Source organism: Ciconia boyciana, chromosome 26, assembly GCF_034638445.1.
Source record: "Ciconia boyciana chromosome 26, ASM3463844v1, whole genome shotgun sequence".
NCBI classification, from domain to species: domain Eukaryota; kingdom Metazoa; phylum Chordata; class Aves; order Ciconiiformes; family Ciconiidae; genus Ciconia; species Ciconia boyciana.
This window is the reverse complement of record NC_132959.1, coordinates 423,871-449,964: the sequence shown is the minus strand read 5'-3', so window position 1 is coordinate 449,964 and position 26,094 is coordinate 423,871. Positions and strand designations below refer to the sequence as shown.

At 73.7% G+C, this 26,094-nt stretch overlaps 4 protein-coding genes across 10 annotated transcripts; all 4 read left to right on the top strand.

Annotated features, from left to right (window-relative positions):
• Nucleotides 1–40: 40 nt before the first annotated feature.
• Nucleotides 41–1,316, top strand: CKS1B (CDC28 protein kinase regulatory subunit 1B). The gene is made up of 3 exons (XM_072847057.1): nt 41–198; nt 836–963; nt 1,030–1,316. The coding sequence occupies exons 1-3, from the start codon at nt 140–142 to the stop codon at nt 1,080–1,082; spliced, it is 240 nt and encodes a 79-aa protein (XP_072703158.1). The 5' UTR covers nt 41–139; the 3' UTR covers nt 1,083–1,316.
• Nucleotides 1,317–1,685: 369 nt separating this feature from the next.
• On the top strand, nt 1,686–4,880 carry FLAD1 (flavin adenine dinucleotide synthetase 1). Of its 4 annotated transcripts, none has more exons than XM_072847050.1 (7): nt 1,803–1,981; nt 2,103–2,862; nt 3,333–3,480; nt 3,684–3,782; nt 3,874–4,063; nt 4,464–4,537; nt 4,621–4,880. In XM_072847050.1, the coding sequence occupies exons 1-7, from the start codon at nt 1,835–1,837 to the stop codon at nt 4,754–4,756; spliced, it is 1,554 nt and encodes a 517-aa protein (XP_072703151.1). In that variant the 5' UTR covers nt 1,803–1,834; the 3' UTR covers nt 4,757–4,880. The 4 variants fall into 4 exon arrangements, with proteins under 4 accessions (XP_072703149.1, XP_072703148.1, XP_072703151.1 ...); XM_072847049.1 differs by having other exon boundaries at nt 3,330–3,480; XM_072847048.1 differs by having other exon boundaries at nt 1,686–2,862.
• Nucleotides 4,881–6,869: 1,989 nt separating this feature from the next.
• Nucleotides 6,870–9,739, top strand: LOC140644327 (mothers against decapentaplegic homolog 6-like). The gene is made up of 4 exons (XM_072847053.1): nt 6,870–6,983; nt 7,398–7,811; nt 7,959–8,072; nt 8,774–9,739. Exons 2-4 carry the CDS (start codon nt 7,418–7,420, stop codon nt 9,307–9,309), a joined length of 1,044 nt encoding a protein of 347 aa, XP_072703154.1. The 5' UTR covers nt 6,870–6,983; nt 7,398–7,417; the 3' UTR covers nt 9,310–9,739.
• Nucleotides 9,740–10,813: 1,074 nt separating this feature from the next.
• ZBTB7B (zinc finger and BTB domain containing 7B) lies at nt 10,814–25,162 on the top strand. Of its 4 annotated transcripts, none has more exons than XM_072847032.1 (3): nt 10,814–10,941; nt 22,956–23,953; nt 24,443–25,162. In XM_072847032.1, the coding sequence occupies exons 2-3, from the start codon at nt 22,965–22,967 to the stop codon at nt 24,861–24,863; spliced, it is 1,410 nt and encodes a 469-aa protein (XP_072703133.1). In that variant the 5' UTR covers nt 10,814–10,941; nt 22,956–22,964; the 3' UTR covers nt 24,864–25,162. The 4 variants fall into 4 exon arrangements, with proteins under 4 accessions (XP_072703133.1, XP_072703135.1, XP_072703134.1 ...); XM_072847034.1 differs by lacking the exon at nt 10,814–10,941 and adding an exon at nt 12,488–12,589; XM_072847033.1 differs by lacking the exon at nt 10,814–10,941 and adding an exon at nt 12,589–12,706.
• Nucleotides 25,163–26,094: the final 932 nt, after the last annotated feature.

The following is a 26,094-nucleotide window of genomic DNA, read 5'->3' as shown; positions in this document are numbered from 1 at the left end:
CGGCACCGACCAATGGGCGCGCGGGGCGGCGGCGTTTGAAAGCGCCGTGGGGGGCGGGGGTGCCAACGGCCCGGCGGGGCGCTGAGGCGAGGGGCGCGGCGGGGGCTGCCGGGAAGGGGGCGGACCGCGGCCCGCCGGCATGGCGCACAAGCAGATCTACTACTCGGACAAGTACGACGACGAGGAGTTCGAGTACCGGTGAGGCGGGGAGGGGGACCCGGTAACGCCTCCCGGGTGGTGGAGGGGTGGCCCGGTAACGGTTCCCTGGCGGGTGGGGGTAGGGCTAGTAACGGCTCCCCGGTGGGGCGGGAAGGGGTTGTCCTGGGAACGGATCCCCGGGGAGGGCGGGGGAAGGGGTGTTCCGATAACGGCTCCCTGCGGGGGCAGGGTGTCCCGGTAACGCCTGCCTGGTAAGGGCGGGGTGTCCCGGTAACGGTTCCCCGGTGGGGGGACACGGACGGTAACGGTTCCCCGGTGGGGCGGGAGGGAGGTTATGTGGGTAACGGTTCCCTGGTGGAGGGGGCGGGGTTGTCCCGCTCACGGTTCCCCGGTGGGGGAGGAGGCCGTTACCGGCTCGCTGGGGGGGGGATCCCCGGTGGGGCGGGAGGGGAGTTATCCCGGTAACGGGTCCCCGGTGAAGGGAGCGGGGGGGTGTCCCGGTAACAGCTCCGTATCAGGGCAGGGGGGTGGTCCCGGTAACAGCTCCTCGGTGGGGAATCTCCGACCGGGGGCGGGGGGGGTAAGGTATCACCCCGGCAGGGCGGGGGTGGGGGTCCCCGGGGGGTGCCGCTCCCCGGGGCGCCCCGGTGCCGGTCTGAGGGGCGCGGGGGCGCAGGCACGTGATGCTGCCCAAGGACATCGCCAAGCTGGTGCCCAAGACCCATCTGCTGTCGGAGTCGGAGTGGCGGAACCTGGGGGTGCAGCAGAGCCAGGGCTGGGTGCACTACATGATCCACGAGCCAGGTGAGCCCCGCGGGGGGACGGGCGGCAGCCGGGGGACCCGGCCTGACACCGGCCCTGTCCCCCCAGAGCCCCACATCCTGCTCTTCCGCCGGCCGCTGCCCAAGAAGCCGGAGAAGTGAGCGACCCCCAGCCTGCCGAAGCCCCCGAGCTGAGACAGCACCTTCCTCCTCCTCTCCTCCTCCTGTCCTCCTCCTCCCCCTCCTCCTCGGCATTCCCAGGGGGCTTCGCCCCGTGCCTCGCCGGCGGGTGCCCGTGCCCCCCGGTGCCGTGTGCTGGGCGCTGCCGCGGCGGCTCGGCCCCGGTGCCGGGGGGCCTGAGCGCACCCCGAAGCTTCAATAAATGGATGTTTGGGAGCTCCCGCCTGCTGTGGGGGGACACGGGGGACGGGGCGGGGGGTGTTGAGAGGCTCCCGGTGTCTCAGAGCGTCCTGCCTGGGTGGTGCAGGTCTGCTCCCGGTGACTGGGGCGGGGGAGTAGGGAAGGGCTTCCCCGGTGCAGCCCCTCCCGGTGCGGGGGGGGGGGGGTGTCTCCCGGTGCCTGGGAGGGGGTGGGAGCCTCCTGGGGCGTGGTGGGGGTGCGAAACGATGCGGAGGGGTCCTGGGGAGGCGGGAGGGCCCTGGGGGGAGGGCTCCGGTGCCGGGTGGGAGGAGCTCCCGGTACCTCGGGGAGGCGCACGTGCCACCGCCGGGCGGACCCACGGCCCCAGAGGGGGAGCGGGCGTCGTCCCCGCCCGCCGAGATGGTTCCGTCCCCGCGGGTCCCGCCTCCCCGCCAATCCGTGCTGATAGCGCCTCGTGACGGGCATGCTGCTCGACCAATGAGAGCGCGGGGCGGTGTCGCGGCCTGCCCGGGCGGGGGTGGCCGGCCGGGCCCATGTGGGGGGCGCTGCGGGGGGCGCTGCGGGCGGGCGGGGCTCTGCGCGCCGCCGCCTCCCGCCCCATGGCGGCCTCCGGCCCCGCGGCGGCCCGGGGCTCCGCCGCCACCGCCGGCATCATCGTCATCGGCGACGAGATCCTCAAGGTGCGGCCGGGGCCGGAGCCGGGCTGGGCCTGCGCGGGGCGGGCGGGCCGGGGCCTGCTCCCGGGCCGGGGCCTGGTGGGCCCGAGGCGCCCCGCCGTCACGGGTGTCTCCGTCCCCCCAGGGTCACACGCAGGACACGAACTCCTTCTTCATGTGCCGGCGGCTGCGCGCCCTGGGCGTGAGGGTGGCCCGGATCTCGGTGGTGCCCGATGAGGTGGACGCCATCGCCGGCGAGGTGGCCGCCTTCGCCGCCCGCTTCACCTACGTGTTGACCTCGGGGGGCATCGGCCCCACGCACGACGACGTGACCTTCGAGGCCGTGGCCAGGGCCTTCGGGGAGAGGGTCGCCCCCCACCCCGAGCTGGTGGCCCTGGTGCACAAGTTCTTTGGCAAGACAGACGCGCAGTGCCCCGAGATGAAGCTGGCTCGCGTCCCCGAGTCCTCCTGCCTCAACTACGGCACGGACGGGCGCACGGGCAGCGCCTTCAAGTACCCGCTGGTCAGCGTGCGCAACGTCTACATCTTCCCCGGCATCCCGGCGCTGATGGAGCGCGCCCTGGATGGCCTCGCCCACCTCTTCCGCAGCGAGCGGACCTGCTTCCACTCCCGTGCCATCTACGTGGCGGCCGACGAGATCCTCATCGCACCCGTGCTGGACCAGGCCGATGCCGCCTTCCAGGGCCGCGTCAGCTTGGGTTCCTACCCAGACTGGGCCAACAACTACTACCGCGTGAAGCTGACGTTGGACTCGGAGTCGGAGCGGGACCTGGAGGAAGCGTATCGCTTCTTGATGGAGAAGCTGCCGCCAGGTGTTGTCGTGCCGTTGGTGACAGACTGTGTCTCGCCAGCAGCCGTGGAGGTTTATGGCCTGGCTGAGTCAGGTACAGGGAAGCGGTGCCGCATCATGGCTCGATACCTCCATGGAGACGCTGGAGCCGGGGCTGGGGGAGTGGGAAGGCCGGCCCGGGAGCAGAGCTTGCCCGTTCTGGTGTGCTGGGGGGCTTGAAGGGTGCTGAGGCTTCGCTGGCGCCGCAGCTGCAATGGGCATCGTCCCACGCAGGTGGGAATGGCACCCCTAACCCCAGTTAGGGCCAGCTGGTGCCAGTCTCTGAGGGCGCGGCGTCTGTTAGGGGGAGCGGTGCCACGGTTCCCCCGTGCAGGCAGGATCCCTGTCCCATCCGTGGCACAGACCTCCGGGTTGCGCAAGCTCTTGGCTCCAGGCTGCGGTGCCGGCCGTGTCTCCGCGGTGTGTCTGGAGACAAGACGTGCCCGGAGGGTGAGGTGCCACAGGCCTGGGGCAGCGCTGAGGCGGCGTGGCCCTGGGTGGGCACCGACCGTCTCCTCCCAGCAGGCTCGGCCCTGGGGCAGAAGGTGGCAGCAGCACTGCGGACCATCGAGGAGGCTTTGGACCGGTACAGCCTGGCCCAGCTCTGCGTGGGTTTCAACGGGGGCAAGGACTGCACGGCCCTGCTGCACCTCGTCCACGCCGCCGTGGAGAGGTACCCGGCCACGGGGCTCCAGCGGCCCGGCCTGGGGCAGGGGTGAGGGGGTCCCGCGGGCCCTGGCCGGGGCTCCAGGGCTCTCTCCTGCCCCGCTCCGGGGTCACAAGCGGATTCCTGGGGCCCAGCTCACGGGGAGTGAGCGGCTGCCCTGCCTCCGGTCGCCGTCTGCCGGAGCCCAGCTGCGACGGGTCTCTTCCCAGGCGGTACCCGGCGAGGCAGGAGAAGCTGCAGGTGCTCTACATCCGCATCGTGTCCCCCTTCCCTGAAATGGAGCAGTTCATCCAGGCGACCGTCCAGAGGTATGGGGCAGAGAGGGGTGAGCCCGCTGGGCAGGGACATGAGCAGTGTCTCCCGTGGCCCGGCAGGCAGCTGCCCGTCCTGCCTGCACAGGTACAAGATCCAGCTCTGCACGGTGGAGGGCTCCATCCGGGAGGCCCTGTTCCACCTGAAGGAGCAGCAGCCGCAGCTGGAGGCTGTCCTGATGGGGACGCGGCGGACGGACCCCTACTCGCGCACCCTGACGCCCCTGTGCGTGACGGACCCCGACTGGCCCCAGTACATGCGGGTGAACCCTTTGCTGGTACGTGGCCTCCGCCCAGTCTCGGTTCGGGGCTGTCCCAGCTCAGCGGGGGAGTGAGCCTGGCAGATTAAAGCGACGGGGCTGGAACTGGCACTAATCCACGCCCGTCCCGGAGGGGTTCCCTCCCAATTCGCCCTCTTCCCAGGGCATCTCCAGCCCCGTTGTGCGGCCGTGGGTGCCCCTCGCTGCAGCCAAGCTGCCTGGTGCTGTCAGGCAGGGCTCGTTCCTGCCCGCCGAGGGCTTTTTCTCCGTTTGGGGAGGCGCTGGGAGGGACGGGTGTGCTCTGGGGTCCCGGGGACCGGCTCTCCCGTGTGCTCTTGGGGGGGCCGGCTGGCTTCCCTGGGGGCAAGATGACAGCCCGCCTGCCTTTGCGGCAATCTCTGCCCAATTCCACTTGCAGGACTGGACCTACCGGGACATCTGGGAGTTTCTGCGCAAGCTCTTTGTCCCGTACTGCGTCCTCTACGACAAGGGGTGAGTGTCCGGTGCTGCCCTCCCTGCTCGGCACGGCCGATGCCCCCGGACGCAGCCTTGCAGCCGCCTTCTGCCTCTTGCAGCTACACCTCCCTGGGGAGCACGGCCAACACGCTGAAGAACCCCGCGCTGCGCTACACCGACGCCCGGGGCCGGGAGAGCTACCGGCCCGCCTACGAGCTGGAAAACGAGGAAGAGGAGCGCACCTCCCGCCAGTGAAGGCCTGTGGGCCACGTTCAGGGAGGCTCTGCTGGGACGCTGCCGGCGGCCAGCTCCTGCGGACGTCCGTGGCGCTGCCGGGGATGACACTGAATAAACCTGCTGCCTGCCAGCACTGAATAAACCTGCTGTGCTCAGCCTGCGGTCTGCGCCGCGCTCGCGCTTGGCCCTGCTGGTCCCTTCGAGGCCCGTGGGGCTCTGGCGGGAGCGGGACGGGGGGTGAGGCCGGCTCTGCCCGAACAAAAGAGTCCCTGGGCAGTGCCCCGTCCTTGCACCCGCTATTGTGGAGGCTTTTGAAGCGCAGAGAATGGAGCGGGTTCCAGCACTTGCCAGGGACCTGCGTGTCAGCGCAGCTGCCTCCCCGCCTCAGACCCCGCTGATCCTTCGTCCGCCATGCGCCTCCTCTGGACCGCAGCAGCCCGTCCGCTGGGCGCTCCGAAGCGAGCGGCGCGGGCCGTGGCGCTGCCGGCGCCCGCCGAGGCCTCCCTGGGGCTGCGCCTGGGCTCCTGGCTGCTGCGGCTGCTGCAGGAGTGCGTCTACCTCCTGCTCTGCAGCTGGTGCATCCGCGAGCTGCTGGACTAGGGAACGGCCCCCCCCTCAACGCCGCAGGACCCCCGGCACCCCCTGCCTGCCCCTGCGCGATGGGTGAGTGCCCTGCCCTCGGCTGCCTGCTCGGCATGGTGCTCGGGGGATGACGGCAGCCCAACCGTGGTGCTCCTGGGGGGTGAGGGGGGCCCAGCGATGGTGCTTGGGGGGTGACAGGGTGACGGGGGCTCAGCTGTGGTGCTCCTGGGGGGTGATGGGGTGCAGCCAGGGTGCTGGTAAGGGGGTCCTCACCCCCTGTGCCTCTCTCCCTTCCCCAGGACTGCTTGTCGCCCCGTGCTGATGGAGCTGATGGACACCCAGTACCGGGACCCCCCTCCAGCCTGCGCCCCTGCCCCCGCCCCGAGCACAGAGACCCCAATAAACCTGCACAGTGCCTGACCGGCTGGGTGTGTTGGGGAGGGCGCTGGGAACGCATCTCCCCCCAAACCTTCCCACCCTCGCCCCGGCTAGGACCCGGGCACCCCAGCTTGCACATCGCCTCTGCCTGGGCCCGAGGGTCCCCAGGCCCCTTGAGGCCGAGGGGCAGGAGTGGGGGGGCCGCGCCTCTGCCTGCCCCTCCGCCAGGTTTATCCCTGCGTGTGACTCAGCCCCTTGTTTAAAGAGCGTCTCCGCTTGTCCCCGCTCCAGGCCGTTTCCTGCCCCGGCCCTGCACGCCTGGCCGGCACCGGCGCTGCCGAGAGCCAGCGGGAAGCGGCCGGAGCAAAACGTCCCCAAAGGGCCCAGTTTGGCCGGAGCTGCGGCAAAGGTCACGGCTGGCGGGACGCGTGGGGCACCAGGGCCCTGCCGCGGGGACGGCTGTGGGTGCCCCAGCAGGCTGAGCCTGCCTGTGCCAGCTCAGTGCCGGTGCCTGGCCCCGGTGCAGGGGCTGCCCGCAGCCCTGGCCCCGGCGCAGAGGAAGCTCCGTGCGCTCCGGCCTTGGCGGCAGCGCCTGGCGCCAGCGCAGCCTCCCTTATCTCGGCGGGAAGTCGGGAGCAGGAAGCGTGGCCCGGCGCGGGATAAGGGTCCCGTTTACATTAGCCGCTTTGTTGTGGAGCGGGCTCCCACCCTCGCCCAGCACCCGTGGGGGGCCCTGGCCACAGGGAGGGCTGGGGGGCGGCGGGGACCCCCACCTGGGATGCCGTGGGGGGGTTCAGGTAGTCCTTGCGCCCCCTGCATGGTGGGTACAAGGACGGGGGCTGCCAGGATGGTGCCCTGCTGCTGCACCCCACGGCTCTCCCTGGCCCAGGGCCGCTCTGCGGCCACACCCTGCCCTGCGGCCGTGCCCCGGTGCGGTCAGCGGTGCCATCCGGGCTCCCGGCTGTGCCCGTGGAGCCAGGCTGGCTCCGGCAGCCCCCGGGAGCATGGCGCTGGGCACCACTGCCCACCGGAGCCCACGCGTCTGGCGCCTGCCCCGCTGCCGTCGCGGCGTCCTGGCCCCGGCGGTGGCTCGGCCCCGGGGCTGGCCGGGACGGGGCGAATCAATGAATTCCCCAAACAGGGAGGTCCGGGGGAGGGGAGAGTCTGTCCCGGCACAGGAAAAAGTCCTGGCGGCGGCGCGCCGTGGGCAGAGCGGTGCCGGCCGCCCCGAGAGCGTGGCCCCATGCGCAGCCCCGGCTCCTCGCACTCAGCTCCGCCACCCGCCGTGAGTGAGACCCCCCCTTCCCCGGGGACCCCGTGGCCAGCCCTGCGCCTGGGGGGCGGTGGGTGGGAGCGGCAGGCAGGGGTGCGCAGACCCCTGCCCTTGCCGTCTCGGCACAGGCAGGTTCCCCTGCGCAGGGGGTTGGTTTTGGGGTCACGTCCCCACCTGACCTTGGGGACGCCCGTCCCCCTGGGAGCAGCGCTGCGTCCTCGCACGTCTGCGGGGACAGGCACCGACGTGGGGGACTGGCAGCCACGGGCAGCGGCAAACCCAGGCGGGGCGGCCTTGCCGCGGCCCCGGCAGGGAAGGGGAGCGTGGCTCTGTCAGCGTGGGAGGGCGCGCCGTGTCCCCGCCAGGGACCCCCGTGGCCACAGCGCTCTCCCGGCGCAGGGGGTGACGCCTGTCCCCATCTCGCAGGTCATCCCCACCGCCGCCCCATGTTCCGCTCACGCCATGCCGGGCTGGTGAGGCGGCTGTGGCGGCAGCGCTGCGCGGCAGCCAGCCCCGAGGACGGCCCCGGTGCCCTCAAACCGGCAGCGCACGCCCTCTTCAAGAAGCTGAAGGACGAGGAGCTGGAGCTGCTGGTGCAGGCGGTGGAGAGCCGGGGTGCTTGGGACTCCGGCTGCGTCTGGGTGCCGCGGGGGGAGCCACGGGGGGCCAAGCAGGCGCTGCCCCCCCAGGTCCTGCTCTGCCGCCTCTACCGCTGGCCCGACCTCCGCCAGCCCCACGAGCTCAAGCCCCTCTGCTACTGCGCCGGGGGCCGGGGGAGCTGCGGGGACGCAGCCGTGCTCTGCTGCAACCCCCACCACTTCAGCCGCCTGGCTGTGCCCGGTGAGTGCCGGTGGCTCCGCCGGAGCCCCTCCTCGCCCGCCCACCCTCCAACCTCTGGTCCTCGGGGCCAGCTCAGGGCTCTGGGGGGCTCTGAGGGGGCGGGATGTGCGTCCCAGCCCCTCACCCCCTTCTGGTCCCCCCCCCCAGAGACCCCGCCACCCCCCTACTCGAAGGCATCCTGTGGTCCCTCCTGGCCGGACGAGCCCCAGCACCCCAGCACCCAGCTCCTGGAGTTCAGCTACATCGGCGGGGACTGGCGCGGTAAGAGGGTCCCGCCGGGCAGGGGGGTGTCGGGCAGGGCTGGCCCCGCCGCCTGCAGCCCCGCTCCCCCAGGCAGCTCTGCCCCCACCCCGCTGCTGGTCGGGGTACGGCGGTGCAGGACACAGAGCCCAAAAAGTGGGGAGCGGAGCCGGCAGCCACCCGCGGTGGGAGTAAAGGCTTCGGCACGGGGCGAGGGGTTCCTGCCGGGGGACCAGCCCGGGCCCAGCCCCCCCACTGCGGCTCCTGTTATTTTTGGCGGCGCCGGGCTCCCCGCCGGAGGAAGCGCTGCCCACGGGGACACACACAATGTGCCTTGACGCACACAGCCGCGGCTCCAGCCTGGCTGCTGGCCACCAGGCCGCTGGCTGCTGGGGCTCCACCTTCCCCTCGCCTGGGGACCCCCCTCACCACAGTCCCCAGGGATGGTGGCCGGGGACAGCCCAGCCCTACATGCCGGCACGCAGCGGCTCCAGTGACTCATGTCCCGCGCCGGAGCCTGTGCTGGGACATCTGCGGGGCGCCACGTCCGTCCGTCTGTCTGCTCTGCCGGCCCCTGCGTGAACCGGGGGGCATGGGCCCCCCTGTGCCCACTCCCTCCCCATCACCTCTCCCCTGGGCCCCTCTGGCTGCACGGCTTGGCCGTGCCCGTGCGGCAGTGGGTGGCTCTGCCCGGCGGTGACGGCTCTGCTCTCCCCCACCAGACACCAGCCTCTCACAGAGCGCCGTTAAGGATGGCTACTGGTGCAAACTGGCTTACTGGGAGCACCGGACACGCGTGGGCCGCCTCTACGCTGTGCACGAGGCATCGGTGAACATCTTCTGCGAGCTGCCGCGGGGCAGCGGGTTCTGCCTGGGTCAGCTGCCGGCCGCCCACCGCAGCCGTGCCGTCCGGCGGGCGCGTGGCAAGATCGGCCGGGGGCTGCTGCTGAGCCGGGAGCCGGGCGGCGTGTGGGCTTACAACCGCAGCGAGCACCCCATCTTTGTCAGCTCGCCCACCCTGGGGCCCCCCGGCGCCCGCGGGCTCACCGTCCTCAAGGTGCTGCCTGGCTACTCGGCAAAGGTGTTTGACTACGAGCGGGCAGGGGGTGTGGGGGGCCGGCGGCTCCCCGGGGAGGGCCCCTGCGACCCCCACAGCGTCCGCATCAGCTTTGCCAAGGGCTGGGGGCCCTGCTACTCGCGGCAGTTCATCACCTCCTGCCCGTGCTGGCTGGAGGTCCTGCTGAACCGGCCGTGCTGAGGGGCTGGGGCTGGCGGGGGGGTGCCAGGGAGCCCCCTGAGGCGGGTGCAAGGGGGGCACGAGCCGGGGGGCCCTTCCGCTGCCCCCCAGCCTTCCAGGGCTGCGCTGCAGCAGAGCCGTCCTGGCCCAGGAGACCCTCGCTGGGGCCCTCTGCCCCAGCCCCGTGGGGGTCCAGTGCCCCTCGTGCCTGGCTCACTGCCCTGCCGGCACCCACCGCCCCCAACCACGGGTCTCTTGCTGACGCAGGGCACTATTTAATCTCTTTCTCTCTTTTTTTTTTTTATTTTAATGGTTAAATTTATTTTAATTTATCTTATTTTTGTAAAAAAGAAACGCACAATGCAGGAGCCCCCCCTGCACCGTAGGCAGCCGGGGCCAGGCCCGGGGAGGGTGGGCAGGGCAGGGTGCGCAGGAGCTGGGCAGGTCTGGGGGAGGCCGGGGGCCGCAGGAGGGGAGGGAGGTGGGGCAGAGCCCCAGAGCGGTGGAGCAGGGCTGTGGGCCAGGGGGTCATGGCAGGCGTGGGGGGACCTGGAGTGAGCTGGCACAGTGGGGGGTGTGGGGCAGGTGAGCACAGCTGGAGTGTGGGGCGGGTGAGCACAGCTGGATGGGTGTGGGGCGCGTTAGAACAGCTGGACAAGCGTGTGGCAGGTTCTGGGGCAGGTGAGCACAGCTGGAGCGAGCGTGAGGGATGGGTGAGCACAGCTGGGATGGGTGCAGGAGTAGGTGAGCACCCCTGGGGTGGGTGCAGGGGTAGGTGAGCACAGCTGGGGTGGGTGCAAGTGAGCAGCACCCCTGGGGTGCATGCAGGAGTAGGTGAGCACAGCTGGGATGGGTGCAGGGACAGGTGAGCACCCCTGGGGTGCGTGCAGGAGTAGGTGAACACAGCTAGGATGGGTGCAGGGACGGGTGAGCACAGCTGGGATGGGTGCAGGGACAGGTGAGCACCCCTGGGATGGGTGCAGGGACGGGTGAGCACCCCTGGGGTGGGTGCAGGGACAGGTGAGCACCCCTGGGGTGCATGCAGGAGTAGGTGAGCACAGCTGGGATGGGTGCAGGGACAGGTGAGCACCCCTGGGGTGGGTGCAGGGACAGGTGAGCACCCCTGGGATGGGTGCAGGGACGGGTGAGCACCCTGGCGCGGGTGCCGGCCCAGGTCAGCGCAGCGGGGACAGAGGTGCCGAGCAGGAGCGGAGCTCGGGGCCGGCCCCGGACGGGCGCTGGGGCCGGTGCAGGGTCTCCCGCGGTGGGTGCCCGGGACGGGGGACCCCCAGGCCCCTCCAGCCGCCGGGGCAGCGTGGGGCCCCCCCGGGCGAGCGCAGCCTTGGAGGTCCCGGGGTGCCCGGGCTGCGTCTGGTCTTTGTAACCCCAATAAACGGTGCTACCGGCACCAAAGACCCCCTCCCCCCCCCACCCCCCCGTGTCCCCATGCGCGTCGGTACCGCGCGGGGACGGCGCGCTCGTCGCCCGCGGGGCTCGGCTCCGGGGACCGGCAGTGCCCTCTGCAGGCGGGCGCGGCCGGGCCGCGATGACCGCCCGGTCCTTCCTGCCACGCCGCCGGCCCGGCTGAGACGGGCCTGGCGGCTCCGCGGCCCCCGCCCGGCCCCGGCCCCGCCGCGTCCCCGCGGGCAGGAGGTGAGTGCGGGCCGCGCCGTCGGGGCCGCCCCCGGGGGAGCGGGCGGGCGGGCGGCACCGGGAGCGCAGCCGCGGGCACCGAGGGCTCCGGCACCGGCACCGACATAGCACAGCGGCCACGGATAGCGTCGGCCCGTGGGGGCGGGCGGGGGCTCCGCGGGGAGCGGCGGGGCCGTGGGAGGCCGGTTTCGGGCCGGTGGGCGGCGGGGCCGGGCGCGGGTATCGGCGGCAGCGGCGCGGAGGGGATTTTCTGTGGATTCCCCCCCCCCCCCCGCCGCCGCCGCCCCCGCGGGAGCCCCGCGCCCGGCGGGTCGGTCCCCGCGGCGTGGCCGGGCAGGGGAAGGGCGGGAGGCGGCCGGACAGACGGACGGAGGGAGGGAGGCGATGCAGGTGCACGGACGGACGGACGGACGGTGTGCGAGGGGAGGTGATGGAGGTGGAGGTGCGGCCCGGGGTGGGGGGGGGAGGCAGGTGGACGGACGGACGGACGGACGGACGGAGGGAGATGGGGGAAGCGGCGTTCCGGGGCCCGGGGAGGGAGCGGGCGGGTTGGGCGAGGCGCGGCGGCAGGTGCCCGGTACCGGGGCCCGGCGGGCGGAGGGGGGGGGCGGCCCCGGCGCTGGAGCGGTGCCCCCCGGCGCGGCCCGCCCGCCCGGCTGACATAACGTCTGCGCGGGGCGGTGTTTGCCTTGGCAGCCCGCGGCGGCGGCGGCGGCGGCGGCGGCTCACACTTTCCGCCAGCGCCGGGCAGCGGCCGGGCTCTGAGTCAGGAGCCGGGGGGGCCGGGGTGAGGCGAGGTGAGCGCCGGGCCGGGCCGGGCCGCCGCTGCCTCCCGGGGGCCGGCGGCGGCCAAACAGGTTGCGCGGGGTCCCCGCCCAGGCACCTGCGGAGGGGCCGCTCCGGGGGGGCCGCCGCCGCCGCGCCCTGCCCCAGCGCCGCCGGGAGCGGGGGCTGCCCCTCCGCGCCGCGCCCCTCCGCAGCCCCGGCTCCTCGGCGCCCGGCTCTCCGTCCCTCCGTCCCCCGTCCCCCCCGGTTCCCCGTTCTCCGTGCCCGGCTCTCCATCCGCCCCCCCCTGCCCGGTTCTCCATTCACCCGCTTCGGTGCCCGGTCTCCCGGTGCCCGGTTCTCCATCCCCCACCCCACCTCCCGTGCCCGGTTCCCCCGCCCCGCCGTGCCCGCGGGGCGGAGCGGAGCGGGGCGGGCCGGCCTCGGGGCTCGGCGGCCGCAGCGGGCGGGGCGCGCTCGGCGCCTGGCACCGGGCGAGGCGCCGGCGGGGCCGTACCGGGCTCCCCCCCTCCCTATCCCTGGGATCGGTCGCAGCGCGGCCCCGTTAATCGCCGCCGTCCCGCGCCTCTGACTCAGCTCTTCTCCCCCTCCCGCCCCCCCGCACCCCGGTCCCGGGGGGCCTGCATGGCCCCGCCCTCCCGTGGCGGGGGGGGCTGTGGCGGGGCTGATGGGCGGCCCCCCCCGCCAATAGGAGGCCGGACCGCCGGCGCGCTGCCCAATGAGCGGGGGGGGGGCGGGCGCTTCCTGGAGCCCCGGCGGCGGCGGCGGTGGCGGGGGGCGGGCGGGGCGCGGCGGCGGCAGGTGAAGGCGGAGGCGGGGCCGGGGCCCCGGGACCGGCCCGTAGCTCGGGCGGGGCGCGCAGGTGAGCGGCGGTGGCGGCGGGTGGGAGCGGACGGACCCACCGACGGGGTCTGCACGGAGGTACCGACCGACCGGTGACGGTACCGGTGCGGCGACCGCTTTTGCAGCCCGGTTTGCGGTGAGTCGCGTGGAGCCGGGATGCTACCGGGTACCGGCGGCGGGCGGGCACGGTCGGGGCGCGGAGCACCGCCCGCTCCCGGCGCACGGGGACCGTGCGCCGGGAGCGGGCGGTGCTCCGCGCCCCGACCGTGCCCGCCTGCCGCCACTCCGCGCTGGAGCCGGCGGACACGTCGCCCGTGGGGTGGGGTGGCGGTCACGCGTGGGCTGTTCCCGGTCCCTCCGCACGGGGCTGCGAGAAACCGGTGCCACGGGCAGGTCCCCGCCGCCTCCCGCAGTGGCTGCCGAGCCTCCGGCCGGGGTCCGGTTGCGGTGCTGCCATCCGGCTGGGGTCCCCCGTGGGCTCACCCCACGCGTGACGGGGTGCTGCCGCCGTCCCACCGCCCTTCTCGGCCCGGCGAGCAGCTCGGCCGTATCCCCGGGTGTGCGGGGCACGGACGGCACCGTCACGGCGGGGAGGCAGCTCGGGACCCCCCAGCTGTGCCGGCACTGGTAGAGTGGGGAACGGAGGGTGGGCGTCCCCGTGTCCCGGCACGCTGTGCCATACCGGTGACCTGCTGGGCCTGGCACGCTGGCAGCGGCAGCGGGTGCCTCGCTGCTTGCCGCTGGTGACGGTCCGCACAGGGGTGCCCACTGGCCCGGTGGCTAGGTAGCACCCGCCGAGCACCGGTGGACTCTGCCCCGCGCGCACCCAGCCCTGCCGTACCTGTCCCCCCCCGGCTGGCTGCCCCCAGCCGGCTGTTTGCCCGGGGCGGGGTGCGGTATTTACCCTCCCGCCACGGCCCGCGCCGGAGGAGAGCTGCCGTCTTGGGCCACGGCCGCCCTTGACCTGGGTCTGCTTTCGCCAGGCGAGGGGACGCGGTGCCGGGTTTGGCGTGGGGTGAGTCTCGGTGTGCCTCGGTTTCCCCAGCCGCAGCCGGGCTGGCTGGGCTGCGGGCTCACGAGGAGCGGGCTGGGGTCCCCCAGCGCTGGCAGAGGCGTGTGGCAGCTGCCAGCGACTCGAGGCCGCGGTGGTGATGCCGGTGCCGGGTGCGGAGGGAGGGGTTGGGCTCAGGAACTTGAAGTGGGTGCGTGGAGAAGGGGAAGCTGTGGGGCAGGGGAGGGTGTGGGGCAGCAGGGCCGGGCTGGGGGCTGGCTGGGCCTGGGGGTGCCCTTGCTTGGGTCGGGGGTGCAGTCGGGGGTGAAGCCCCTGGGCCCAGGCATGGGGAGGTGACCAGCAGGTGGGGGGGATGTCCGTGGTGGGTCCTGGGGACCCTCTGAGGCCGCCCGCCCTGGCACAGGCTGGCTGGCCCCCCCTTGCTGGCAGAGCCGCGGTGCTGAGCCTGAGGCCGTGGCAGCGTCGCTCTGCCAGCTGGTGCCGTGCACCCTCGGTGCACACGTGGCACGAGTGTGACGGGCCTGAGCGCGGGGGGGGCACGCAGTGGGCGCAGCGGGGGGTGCGGGGCCAGTGTGGCCCCCATGCCCCGGCCCTCGAGGGGTGGCCGCTGCCCCGCGCGCCGAGCAGGAACTTCTCCTTCGGGGCGGGCGGCGGATGATGAAACCACGGAGAAATCTCTCCTGGCAGCGCGCGGGCTGCTGGCGGGAGCCCCCGGGAGCCCGTGCTCCCCCTGCGCTGCCGCCGCCGCCTTTCCATGGTAACCCCACCGCGGGTGCCGGCGGGGGAAGCCGCCCCGTCTGGGGGGTTGGCGCCCGCCCGGCTCCCCACGGCAGCGCTGGCGTCCCCGACATGCCCCGGGAGCTGCATGTCCACACCCCAGCAAGCCCCAGGGCGGCTGGAGGACCCGGCGAGGGGCTGGGCTGAGACCCGTCAAACTCGCTTCGTGCCAGGGAGGTGACGCTTGGGTGGCCGCGCAGGCAGCGGGGGAGGTGGCCGTGCCCGGTGCCGTGGCCGGTGACCTTCAGCACGCCCGGTGCCCGGCCACGCTCCGTGTCCAGGGATCGGTGGCCAGTTTGTGTGTGCGCCGGTGCAGCGGGAGCCGTGGGGCCCAGGCGTCCCGTGCCCCCGGAGCCGGTGGTGTGACTCGGCGGGGCTGTGGGCGGGCGGGGGGACTGAGCCGTGGCGAGGGAAAATGAAAGCAGGTGATGAGGAAGGAGAAGTAGGTCAGGCGAGCGCTGGCCTCTCCCGGCAGCCTCGGCTGCGCTGCATGCTCTGCTCTGCCCCGGCTGTCCCCGCCATGTCCCCGGGCTCCATGGGCAGCGGCTGGAGGGGGCGGTGAGTACGGGGTCCTTCTGCCGGGCGCTGGGTCCCAGGCAGTGTGGGTGCCAGACGCTGCCTGCCCTGGGTGCCAGCGGGCTGGGGAGCGCAGCCGGGCTGGCTGGCACGCGGCGGGCACGGCAGCGCCCCGGCAATTTTGCTTCAGTTCCCCTCCTGCGGGTATCCCCAGGGACACGGGGCAGGGGGATGCGGCGAGGGTGGGCAGGGGGATGCGGCGAGGGTGGGCAGGAGGATGCTTTACTTCTGGCTCGCAGCGGGGCCGAGGAGGGGAGGGGAAGGGGATTCCCGTCCAACTGGGGCTGTGCCGAGCCAGCCGGCACGGCGGGGACATCCCGGTGGGGCTCAGGGCTGGGGTCGGATCGGGGACAGCCCTGCGTGTCGTACAAGTCCACGGCCGGCTGCCCCCAACTCCGCTCCACCGTGGGGCTGTGGGGCCGGGGCTGTTGCCCTCCCCGCGGCACAGGTCTGGCTGGGGTCTCGCTCGCGGTGCTGCGTGAGTCGGGGAGGCCGCGGCAGGCACGTCCCCGCTGGCAGCGCTACGTGGGCTCGGGGGGGATTAGAGCCGCCTGCCCCCTCCCTCCTTCCCCCGGGATCAGCCGTGGGCAGCGGGGAGCTGGCAGCAGGCAGCTGCCGTGGGGGCGGAAGCCGGGCTATTTCGGGGGGTGTGGAGGGGGGGCCGTGGGCTGGCACTGTCCTTGCTGGGTGACCCCACCGGGACCAGCACCGCCCCGGTGCCAGGGTGGAGCATCGGGGCCTGTCCTGCGCCAGCTCCGGCTGCCGGTGCTCAGTCCCTGGGGTGCTGTGAGGACAGGGACCCCCCGCGGGGGGAGGAGATGCCGCCAGCCTGGGGAGCCCCTGGGGCCACGCGGCACGGTGGGACCCGGGGGTCTGGCTGCCCTCCAAGGGGCTCCCGTGACTGCGTGCTGTGGGGCAAGTGGCACCGGAGCCGGCTCACCCTGGGGCCAGCAAGCGGGACCAGCCGTGGGCAAGCCTGCCTGTCCCAGGCTGAGGGCTGGCAGAGCCTCATCCTGCTGCCACCGGCACCCCCGGGACCGGGACTGGGCTGCCGGGGTGCCCGCGGGCAGCTGGGTCTTGCTTCATCCCAGCAGGGTCCTGGGCAAGGCTGGGCCATGCAAGCCGGATGCAGCGGGATGCCCGGCTCCACCGTGCCCCTCTCGGTGCTGGCAGGGGTGGCCTGGGCACCGTCCAGGCTCGGAGCCCCTCCGAGCGCCGCCCACCCTGACCACAGCCCCGTTCCCCCAGCCGCTGGGGGACCCGTGGGTGGGTTTCACCCCGCAGCGGGGTGATCAAATATGGGGTTTGCTGTTGACCATTTCCTTCCTGTTCCCCCCCTCCCTGAACTCCATTTCGGCAACCCCTTCCTTCCCTACTTCCTTCCTTCCTTCCCTCCCTCTGCCTGCTCCTGCCTGCGTGTGGCCTCGCTCCCCGGGCTGCCCTGGCAGGGAGCAGCTGGGGACAGCCCGTGTCCGGCCTCGCGTGGCCTCTCCCCAGCACTGGGGACGGCAGCGCTCGCGGCGGGGAGCCCGGGGGTGACCCACAGAGGCCACACGCCCTCAGCCACATCTGTTCTGGTCACCCATGGGCAAGCAGGTGGCCGTGGGACCCCCTGCCCTGGCAGGTCAGGGCCCCCCGTGTCGGGACGTGGTGCGGGAGATGGGGACGCCCGTGGCTGGGATGCCCGTCCTGCCAGTGGGAGAGGGGCTGGTGCCGTGCGGGAGCCGGGATGCTGCCGGAGCCCGTCCCGGCTGCATGCAGGACGGGGCCGTGTCCCATCACTGGTGACGCTGGTCAGGGTGCCACTGGCCAAGGTGAGGGCGGAGCGTGGAGGAGGATGGATGAAGGTCAGCCCATCCTCCCTAAAGGCCAGCACCTCCACGGCCCGGTCCCCCCTGGGTGGGCACCCTTGGTGCCCCCCGGCCGTGGCGAGCAGCAGTTTGCGGCCGGTGCGGGCGCGTGGGCAGTTGCGACACCCCCAGGGTGGGGGGGACGTGGTGACTCACCCCAGCGGGGCCTGGCCACCAGCGGGAACCCTGAGTCAGGGCTGCGTGCCCATGCCGTGCCCCTCCCTGCCCGCCTCGCCCACCTTATCTCCCGCCCTTAGCACCTGGCACACCTGGGCCAGGGGGGCTGGCGCCGTTCCCCTCCTTTATGGGGAGCAAAGGGCAGGCAGAGGGTTGGCAGGCAGGTGCCGTGTCCCTCCCTCCCTCCCAGGGACGCTGGCCTGGGGCCGTGCCCCCCGCCGGGGCGGCCGGCCAGCCCGGAGCATCACGGCAGCGTGGCGGGCAAGAGTGCCTGCACCGCCGTTGCCTCCCGGCCGTGTGCTGCCCGCACTCCGGGCATCGGGCTGACCCGTGGCGGCATGGCCGGCCTCTGCCCGGCACGTGGTCCCCGGTGATGGGGGAGGTGGGACGCCACGCCGGGGCGCGCTGGCCCGCACAGGCGAGATGCCGGCATGGCTGCTGCCCCTCTGCCCGCCCGCCGGCCCCGCTGCCCGCCCGTGTGGTCGGGCTCTTGCACAACTCGGCTCTTTCCGTGAACGTTGCTGGGGCCGGAGGCCCCCTCCCTGCCCGGCTGCGCGGCCGCGCTGGCACAGGGCTCTTCCCCTTTCTGCCCGGCCTCGCGCTGCTGGCAGCACCGGCACGGCTGCCCGGAGCCCGACGGGGCAGCCCCGCCGCGGTGCCCTGGCACGGCCCTGGCCGGGCTGGTGTGGGCGGCCGGGGCGGGTGCTGGGTGCTGGTGGTGGGGTGTGGGGAGCGCTCCCCGGGCTGCTAATTAATTGCTGTTTAGCTGGGGATGCAGAGGGTGTAATTACGGGGGGGATTGCGTGAACCTGCAGCCGGCCCCAGGGGGCTGTGGGGGGCCGGGGGGGCCGTGCCCTGCAGGTGTCCCTGCCCGGGGAGTGGAGGCGACCAGGCGACGCGGTTCGGCGGGGGCTGTCCCCGAGCCCTCTCCCTGGGTCACGGCATCCCGCCGTCCCCCGTGGGACCCTGGGGACCCGCTTCGGGGGCAGAGCAGGACGTGCATCTGCAGGGCTGGGGGGCGGCTCCGGGGCCAGCCAGGCAGGCCACGGCACGCTGCACCGAGCCCAGCCCTGCGGTGGCAGGCCCACTCCCGCCAAGCGCAGGCGCCCTCCCGGCTCGGCCGGGGCCGGCCGCGGCCAGCGGCGAGCACCCAGCACCCAGCGCCCTGCCCCGGGGCGGCGGGAGGGTGAGGGCCCGTCCGACGCCTCGGCACAGGGGGCCAGGGCGGGCGGCGGGGAGGCGATGCTGGCAGCGGGGAGGGGATGCCCGCGGCACGGGGCGCCCATCCTGCCGGTGCTGGGAATTTCCTCCCACGGGAGGGGGCCAGGGGATGCCCCCTGCCCGGTTCCGGGTTGGCGCCCCACGGCACGGCGCCGGCCACGAAGGGTTAATGCCGTGTGTGTTCTGGGAAGCGGGGCTGGGAGGTGCGTGACCCGGGGTGTGGGCGTCGACTCCTTTTGAGGTGGGATCCTGCGCTCAAGTGCAGCGGGGAGCAGGGCCAAGTTCACACAGCACCCTGCCTTCCCCTCCCTGCCGCTCGCGGGCCGCCGACCCGGCTGCGGCACAGCGCCGAGCCACGCCGGGACACGCACCAGGTGAGCCGCGCGCCCACCCCACCACCACCAGTTGTCGCGGCAGAGAAGGTGCCAGGGCGGCGGGGACCCGGCGTGGTGGCAGCAGGAACCCGGTGTGGTACCGCCGGGTGCGGGGCGGGCTGGGCACGGCTGCTCTGGCACCGAGCGGGAGGCTGCTGGGATGCTGGCGTTGCCCGAGCCCTGCACCGCCCTCGCTGCTGGTGGGATGGGACGGGATGGGACAGGAAGGGACGGGCAGCGAGGTCCGGGTCACCGCGGCCTGGCAGAGCGGGGCCCGCACCCTGCGGCAGCGATGCCAGGCAGCCGGACGTGCCTCTGCCTGGCCCAGGTGCCGGGGAGGGTTTTGGCAGTGGGAGGGGGCCGTGGTGCCAGCATGAGGCCGGCGGGCAGGGGGCCGGCGCGGGGGCTCGGTTGGGCCGGCGGTTGCTTGTCGCCACGGCAGGTGCCGGGGTTGGTGCTGCGGACGCCACCGGTCCTGCAGCCGCCTACTCCACGGCGGCAGGGCTGCGGTGCCCAGCCTCCAGCCTGGCTATCGTGCCAGGCTGGCACCGGGCCCCGGGAGCTGCGCTGGGCAGCGCCGGCTGGGCGCGGTGGCAGACCTGGGCTGCGGTGCTTGGAGCCCCTTCCCCGGTGCTGATGGCTGCCGTGCCTTGGCCACGGCACACGGCCGTGCCCGCGAGGCACTGGAGGTGCCTGGGGAGCGGGAGCTCTCCGGGTGGCACCGCGGGCGCGAGGAGCCGGACGGCAGCGGGGACCGGGGTGGTGCCGTGGGGCTCGCTCCCCAGCGCCGTGGGGCGGGGGGGTCTGTTTATCCTCTTCACTGTTCAAACCATTTCCTTTCGTCTCTGCTCGCTGTTTTCTTCTTTCAAAGAGTGGGACCGCTTCCCCCAGCCGCCTCCCCTCCAGCACCGGGACCCCCGGCACGCCTCCAGCACGTGCCTGCTTCAGGGCCACCGGCCTGGCCGGCCCCCGGCCCGCTGCCTTCCCCGCCGGGTGGGCAGAGGGGCTGCACAGCCCCCCACCCCCAGCCATGCCACTCCACCGCATCGCGGCGGCAGGCGCCGGGGCCACCGCTGCTCCCCGCTGGCTGCGGGCAGGGCGCTGGGTGGGGGGGGGGATGTACGGCCCGGACACCTGGGTCCCCTTCCAGCTCCCAAAGGGTGAGGGGCCCCGGTGGGGCCAGGGGCCAGGGGCCGGGTCGGTGGCTGGTGCCGCGCTCCCCTTCCTGGGTGACTCATCCTTCCCAGTGCGGCTGTGAAGTCCCTCCGCAGCGTTTGTGACCGAAAGCAGCGGCACTCGGCAGCAGCCCGGGGTGGGGGGCCGCGCTCCCTGGGACCCCTGCCCCCCTTTCCCATGGGGAAGCAGGTGGGGGGACCCCCCGGGCACCTTCTCCCACCCCATGTCTCCTACCGTCCCCAGGCTGGGGTCGGTGCCCAGCACAGGCTGGCACTGTGCCTGCGTGCACGGTGCCATCCCGCCTTGGTGGCACGGGACGCAGCCAGTCCCCGCACAGGGTGGGTGCTGCGGGGCCGGACCCCAACCCTGCTGCGCGTGGCTGTGCCGGGGCGGCAGGACCCCCACGGTGGGGTGGGGCTGGCAGGTGAATGGGGGCTTGCCGTGGTTGTGCCAGGCGGCGTGGGCCGGTGGCAGGATGTCAGGGTGACCCGGGCAGGCATTGTTCCCGCTGCCGCCTGCCCCGGCATGGGAGCCAGCTCAGTGTGGGGAGCGACCCCCCCTTTCCCCGGCCCCGTGCGGCTGCCGCAGCTGAAACGGGCCTGGCCGCAGGCATTGACGTAACCGAGAAAGCTGTATCACGGCCGGGGTGCGGGCATCGCCGCTGGCCCCCTCCCCGGCCCGTGCCCCCCACGCCATCGTCTCCGGTGCTGTCCAGGGAACGCCAGGGGTGGCTCCGGCACCCTCACACCTCGTCCCCCCTGTTTCCTTATCGCCGCTGCGATCTCCTCGAAGGCAGCACCCGCTCAGCATGTGACTTCGCTCCAGCGGGGAGGATGCGCGGGGGGGCGGGGGGTGTCGGGGAAGAAGCCGTAACGGGTGGTTTGGTGTGATGGAAAATCCCCCTCCTGCCGCCGCCTCGCCCCCGCCCTGCCCCAGCCCCGCGCCCTCGTCCGCAGGCATCCGGCCCTGCAGCCGCTCACGGGGGTCCCGGCTCCCTCGCCGGGCTGAGCCGTGCCTCCGCCGGTGAGCTTCGTGGCACCGGCAGCGCTGAGACTGCTCCTGCCTGTACCGTGGCCCGGCGAGGCCCGTGGCCGTGCCTGTTCCTCGGAGCACCCCGCCACCCGCCGGGGCATGGCTGGGGCCTCGGCTGCTGCGCTGGGCCTGGGCACCCCCCGGTGCGGGAGCCCCCACGTGGGCACGTGCCGGTGGGTGCCAGCCCCGGCCCTGCAGGCAGGAAGAGCCCTGCGAGCGCCCCGTGCCCGGGTGTCTCATGGGGCTGGGGGTGCCACGGGGACCCGGGGACAGGGGTTTCGTCCCGCTGCCATCGGGATTTGGCCAGGGGAGGCAGCAATGGAGGATCTGGGTGGCACGCACCCCATCCCGGGACCGCCGCCTGTGACAGCCCTGGGGGTCCGCGGGGCTCCGGGGTGCCCTCGGTGGGCACCGCGTCCCTGTCATCCCTCCCCCGAGCCGCGGCGCAGGGCGCTCGCCTCCCCTAATCCAGCCCCCGCTGCTAATCCCGCCTAATCCAACCGGGGGCTGTCGCTGCCTGTTGGCTCCCGGGCCCCTGATGGCTTAATCGCCCCTAATCCGCTCGCCCCCGCCCCAGCGGGCAGCGAGGACCCCAGCCAGTGGCAGGACGGGCTCCTGGCAAGGGGCGGAGGGGCGGCCATGGGTGCTCGACGCCGGCGCCAGCATCCCAGGCGGTCGGCACTGCCCGGCTCCCAGTTTCAGGGGCGGCTGCCGCCTGCCCTGCCGGTCGGGCCTGCTCGGCAGCGGCTGGGGCGGCTCCGCAGCCGGTTGCTCCGGGGCCGTTCCCAGCCGCCTGCCGAGGCAGCCCCAGCTGGCGGCCGCCCAAGCGCAGGGAGCGGCCGGCGCGGGGATGGGCTCCTGCGCCGGGGGCCGCCGGCCGCGCCGCCCCTCCACGGGCAAGAGGGGGCACGTCCCCCGCACCCGCCGACGGCACAGTGTGGCTTGGCACGGGCCGGCGTGGCGTGGCGGGGTTCAGTTCGGATGGGCCTGGCGCAGCTCAGCGTGGTCTGGTGCGGCTCGGCGATGTCCAGTGCCACATGCTACCATCCGCCACGGCTTGGCTCGGCTCAGTGTGGCACGGCACAGCTCTGGCAGCACCGAAAGCCTGGATATGGCGGTGCTGCGTGCCCACCTCTGCCTTCCCCAGGGTGCGGGCAGGGCTGCAGCCACTGGACGGACCTCCCGCCCCAGTGTCACCCAGCAGCCCTGGTGTCACCCAGCAGCACCGGACAGCCAGGAGGGCATTACCCATGGAGGGCATGGATGGGCACCGGCGCTGCTGCCCGTAACCTGCCTGCGTGCCAGGAGGGCAGCGGGGCCCCCTCTTCCATAGGCTCCATCGCCCGCCCGTGCCGGCTCCGTGGGGACACGCGGGTCCCCAGTGCAGCACCGCGGGGACCCCGAGTGCCGGTGCCGGCAGTGCTGGGTTTACGGCGGAGGCCAAGCCCTGCCAGCTGCAGCGTGGGAAAGGCCCGGCTCGCGCAGGCAGGGCTTGGCTGGGCGAGGAGCGGCCCCGGGCTGGGGCAAAGGGGGAGGGAGGGGGCCGGGCCCCCACCGGGAGCGGGGGCAGGAACCGGCGGCGCGGGTGCTGATCCTAATCTGCGGTGGCAGGAAGTGTGGCCCCCGTTTCCCAGCCCGGCTGGGCTCCGCGGGGCGGCCCCCGGCCCTCGGGGCCCTCTTCCCAGCACTCACCCGCCCACCCGCACCCGCCGTCGGCGAGGCCCGCGTTCCCAGGATGGGGCTGCCGGGAGCCGGCGGCTGCGCCCGGCCGTGCCGGGGGGCCGGGGGGTGGGTGGGCTGGCGCAGGAAGCGCCGTGCCTCGGCACCGTTCAAAGGCGCCGCGCTGAGATTTCCCCCTTTGCTGTGGTGGCACGGGGGGCGGCGCGGGCGGCCGGGTGCTGGCGGCAGAGGAAGCGCGGGGGGCTGCGGTGGGGGGCCTGCCGCCCGCCAACCTCGGCATGGCGTGGGGGGGGGGGTGAGGGCAGCCCCCGGGCCCCCCGACCTGCCCCGGTTCGGTGTCCCACCGAAACCCCGGTCCCTGGGGCCGCTGCCACCGAGCCCCGCGCGATGGAGGTTTCCTCGCGCCCCGGCTTCGTGGCAGAGCCGATGCTTCAGCCACGGCGTTTCCTCCGAGTGCCGTCTTTCGGCTGGTTCCCGTGCCGGTCGGCGAGCGTCCCGTCCTTCCCGCAGGTGAGGACAATGGCCAGCCCGGAGGACGACCTCATCGGCATCCCCTTCCCCGAGCACAGCAGCGAGCTGCTGAGCTGCCTGAATGAGCAGCGGCAGCTGGGGCTGCTCTGCGACGTCACCATCAAGACGCAGGGGCTGGAGTACCGCACCCACCGCGCCGTCCTGGCCGCCTCCAGCCGCTACTTCAAGAAGCTCTTTGCGGGGCCGGGGCCGGGGCAGGAGGTCTGCGAGCTGGACTTCGTGGGGCCGGAGGCGCTGGGCGCGCTGCTGGAATTCGCCTACACGGCCACGCTCACCATCAGCAGCGCCAACATGGGCGAGGTGCTGCGTGCCGCCCGGCTGCTGGAGATCCCCTGCGTGATCGCCGCCTGCGTGGAGATCTTGCAGGGCAGCGGGATGGAGGCGCCCGGTCCCGACGACGGCGACTGCGAGCGTGCCCGCCGCTACCTGGAGGCTTTCGCCGCCCTCCCCGAGGGCGAGACGCCCGCCCCCCCGCCCCCCCGCCCCGCTGCCCGCCGCAGCAAGAAGACCCGCAAGTTCCTGCAAGCCCGCGGTGCCCGGCTCAACAACCACGCCGAGGAGCCGCCCGCCGAGGCCGAGGGCTGCGGCAGGCCGCCCCCCCAGCCGCCCTCGCCCCCCCTGCCCGAGGGGCTGCCCCTGCCCTACGAGAGCTTCGAGCTGCCCGAGGAGGAGGAGCTGCCCCCGCACCCCTTCCCCTTCCCCTACCAGCCCCCCCTGTCCCCTGAGGAGGCCGCCTCCGACGAGGATGCCATTGACCCCGACCTGATGGCGTACCTGAGCTCGCTGCACCACGAGTCGCTGGCGCCCGGGCTGGATACACCCGACAAGCTGGTGCGCAAGCGTCGCTCGCAGATGCCCCAGGAGTGCCCCGTCTGCCACAAGGTCATCCACGGCGCCGGCAAGCTGCCCCGCCACATGCGCACGCACACGGGCGAGAAGCCCTTCGCCTGCCAGGTCTGCGGGGTCCGCTTCACACGGTGAGTGCTGCCGGATGGACCCTCCCTGCCTGACGGGTACCCGACGGCATCCCCCGTGGCACCTCCCCTGCCAGCCCTGCCGGTGCCTGCCCGCATCCCTGGCACGGTGCAGCGCCGGTCCGTGGGGGTCTTCTGCACCCCGTGAGTGCTGCCGGATCGACCCTTCCTGCCTGTCACCCAGGGTAGCCGGCAGCGTCCCCTGCCACACCTCCCCTGCTGGCACCTGGCTGCATCCCTGCTGTGCCACAACCCGTTTCCCACTGCCGCCGGTGCCGTAGCGGTCCCCGTGCGCCCCAGCCAGGCAGCTGGGACGTGGTCCCCCGCCCCGCCAGAGCACCCGGACCCCCGCGCCCTGCGGAGCATCCCTGCCACACATCCCTGCCGCGGGGCTGCCGGCACCGTCCCCCTGCTTGCCGCGGCCAGGTGGCTGCTTCCCCGGGGATGCCGGCCGCCCCGCGCCGACATCTGCCTGTCGTCCCCCCCCTCCAGGAACGACAAGCTGAAGATCCACATGCGCAAGCATACGGGCGAGCGGCCCTACTCCTGCCAGCACTGCAGCGCCCGCTTCCTGCACAGCTACGACCTGAAGAACCACATGCACCTGCACACGGGCGCCCGGCCCTACGAGTGCTACCTCTGCCACAAGGCCTTTGCCAAGGACGACCACCTCCAGCGGCACCTCAAGGGCCAGAACTGCCTGGAGGTTCGGACCCGCCGCCGCCGCCGCGACGAGCCGCCCCCGCCGCCCGCCGGTACCCCTGGCCTCGACCTCTCCAACGGGCGGCTGGAGGGGCTGCGCCTCTCCATCGCCCGCTATTGGGGTCCGGGACGGCCCGAGGAGGAGGAAGAGGAGCCGGAGGGCGAGGAAGGGCCGCAGCCGGACGGCGCTGTGCCGGTGGAGACGGCGTAGGGCCTCTGCGACGGCAGGTGCCGTGCCGTGCCGTGGCGAGCCGAGCCGTGCCGTGCCTGCTGGGGTTTCTGTTCTCGTTTTTCCCGTCACGGTTTGTTCCCAGTTATGCAAAGGGGGAAACTCCCCCCTGGCCGATTTGCACAATGGGGTGGGGGGGTCCCCACCGCCCCCCGCCGTGCCCGGGGCCCCCCCCCGCCGTGCCCGGGTGGCAGAGCCCCGGCGGGGGGGCGGGGGGGGGATGCGGGACCGGGGTGTGTCCCCCCTCAAACCCCCCCGTGGATGCCCGCCCCCCCCCCCCCCCCCCCAGCGGGGCCGGGACCGGGCGGGGGCGCCCACAGACCGAGCCCCCCGCCCCCAACCGGGAGAGCGCGGGGCGGGGCCGCCAGGGCGCCCCCTGGCGGCCCCGCCCCGCGCTCACCCCGGTTGGCGGGGGCGGGGGCCGCCGCCCCGCGCTGTATATAGCTTGTCCTCCCCCGCCCCGCCCCGTCCCGAGCAGCCCCTCCCCGGCGAGCCCCCTCGCCCCTGCACTCCCGGCTGCTTTCTCTTGGTTGCACTATTCGGGTGAGCCCACCCGGGTGCGGGGCAGCCCCGGCCCCCACCCGACCCCCCCACCCCCCAAAAACCACCCCGGCCCTGTGGGACCCCCCTCCCCGGGGTGGCCGGGCCCCAGCGGTCACCCCTCTGCCCTTTGCACATGCCCCCCCCCAGGGCGCAGCCCTCCCGGGGGAGCAGGGGACCGGCACTATTTGCCTAAAAATAAGAGTTTATCTATATTTAAAAAGATGATGTAATATATTCCCCCCCCCGGCCCCTCCGCTGCTGCCCGCCAGCGCTGCCCGGCCCCCGCGCGTCTGTCCCTTGCCATGGGGTGCCGGGAGGGGTGATGGGGACGGGGGGGCTCAGCTCCCGTCGTGGCTTTAAAGTGCCTTATGGTGAACTTGAAATTTTCGGCTACTTGAACCTCTCTGGTGTCAGGAACCAAACGAATAATCGGCGGGCGGCCCCCCCCCCGCCCCGCCGGGTCACCTCTGTCTGTCTGTCTGTCTGTTTGTGTTTGTTTTTTTAAACGAAGGCTGCTTGGTAATAAACGGAGAAGCAGGGACCCCCCCGCGCCCGGCTGTCTGTCTGCCCTGCGCCCCCTCCCCGGAGCAGCTCTGCTCAGGCCTGGGGGAGTGAGCGGGGCTGGGGGCACTGTGGGGCTGGGGGCACCGTGGGGCTGGGGGCACCGTGG

Coding starts and splice junctions, on each gene's coding strand:
- CKS1B (XM_072847057.1), top strand. CDS start 140: ATGGCGCACAAGCAGATCTACTACTCGGACAAGTACGACGACGAGGAG. Junction 199..835: donor GACGAGGAGTTCGAGTACCG/GTGAGGCGGGGA, acceptor GCGGGGGCGCAG/GCACGTGATGCTGCCCAAGG. Junction 964..1,029: donor CTACATGATCCACGAGCCAG/GTGAGCCCCGCG, acceptor CTGTCCCCCCAG/AGCCCCACATCCTGCTCTTC.
- FLAD1 (XM_072847047.1), top strand. CDS start 1,701: ATGGTTCCGTCCCCGCGGGTCCCGCCTCCCCGCCAATCCGTGCTGATA. Junction 2,863..3,329: donor TTATGGCCTGGCTGAGTCAG/GTACAGGGAAGC, acceptor GTCTCCTCCCAG/CAGGCTCGGCCCTGGGGCAG. Junction 3,481..3,683: donor GTCCACGCCGCCGTGGAGAG/GTACCCGGCCAC, acceptor GTCTCTTCCCAG/GCGGTACCCGGCGAGGCAGG.
- LOC140644327 (XM_072847053.1), top strand. CDS start 7,418: ATGTTCCGCTCACGCCATGCCGGGCTGGTGAGGCGGCTGTGGCGGCAG. Junction 7,812..7,958: donor CAGCCGCCTGGCTGTGCCCG/GTGAGTGCCGGT, acceptor CCCCCCCCCCAG/AGACCCCGCCACCCCCCTAC. Junction 8,073..8,773: donor CATCGGCGGGGACTGGCGCG/GTAAGAGGGTCC, acceptor CTCCCCCACCAG/ACACCAGCCTCTCACAGAGC.
- ZBTB7B (XM_072847031.1), top strand. CDS start 21,405: ATGGGTGCTCGACGCCGGCGCCAGCATCCCAGGCGGTCGGCACTGCCC. Junction 23,954..24,442: donor TGCGGGGTCCGCTTCACACG/GTGAGTGCTGCC, acceptor CCCCCCCTCCAG/GAACGACAAGCTGAAGATCC.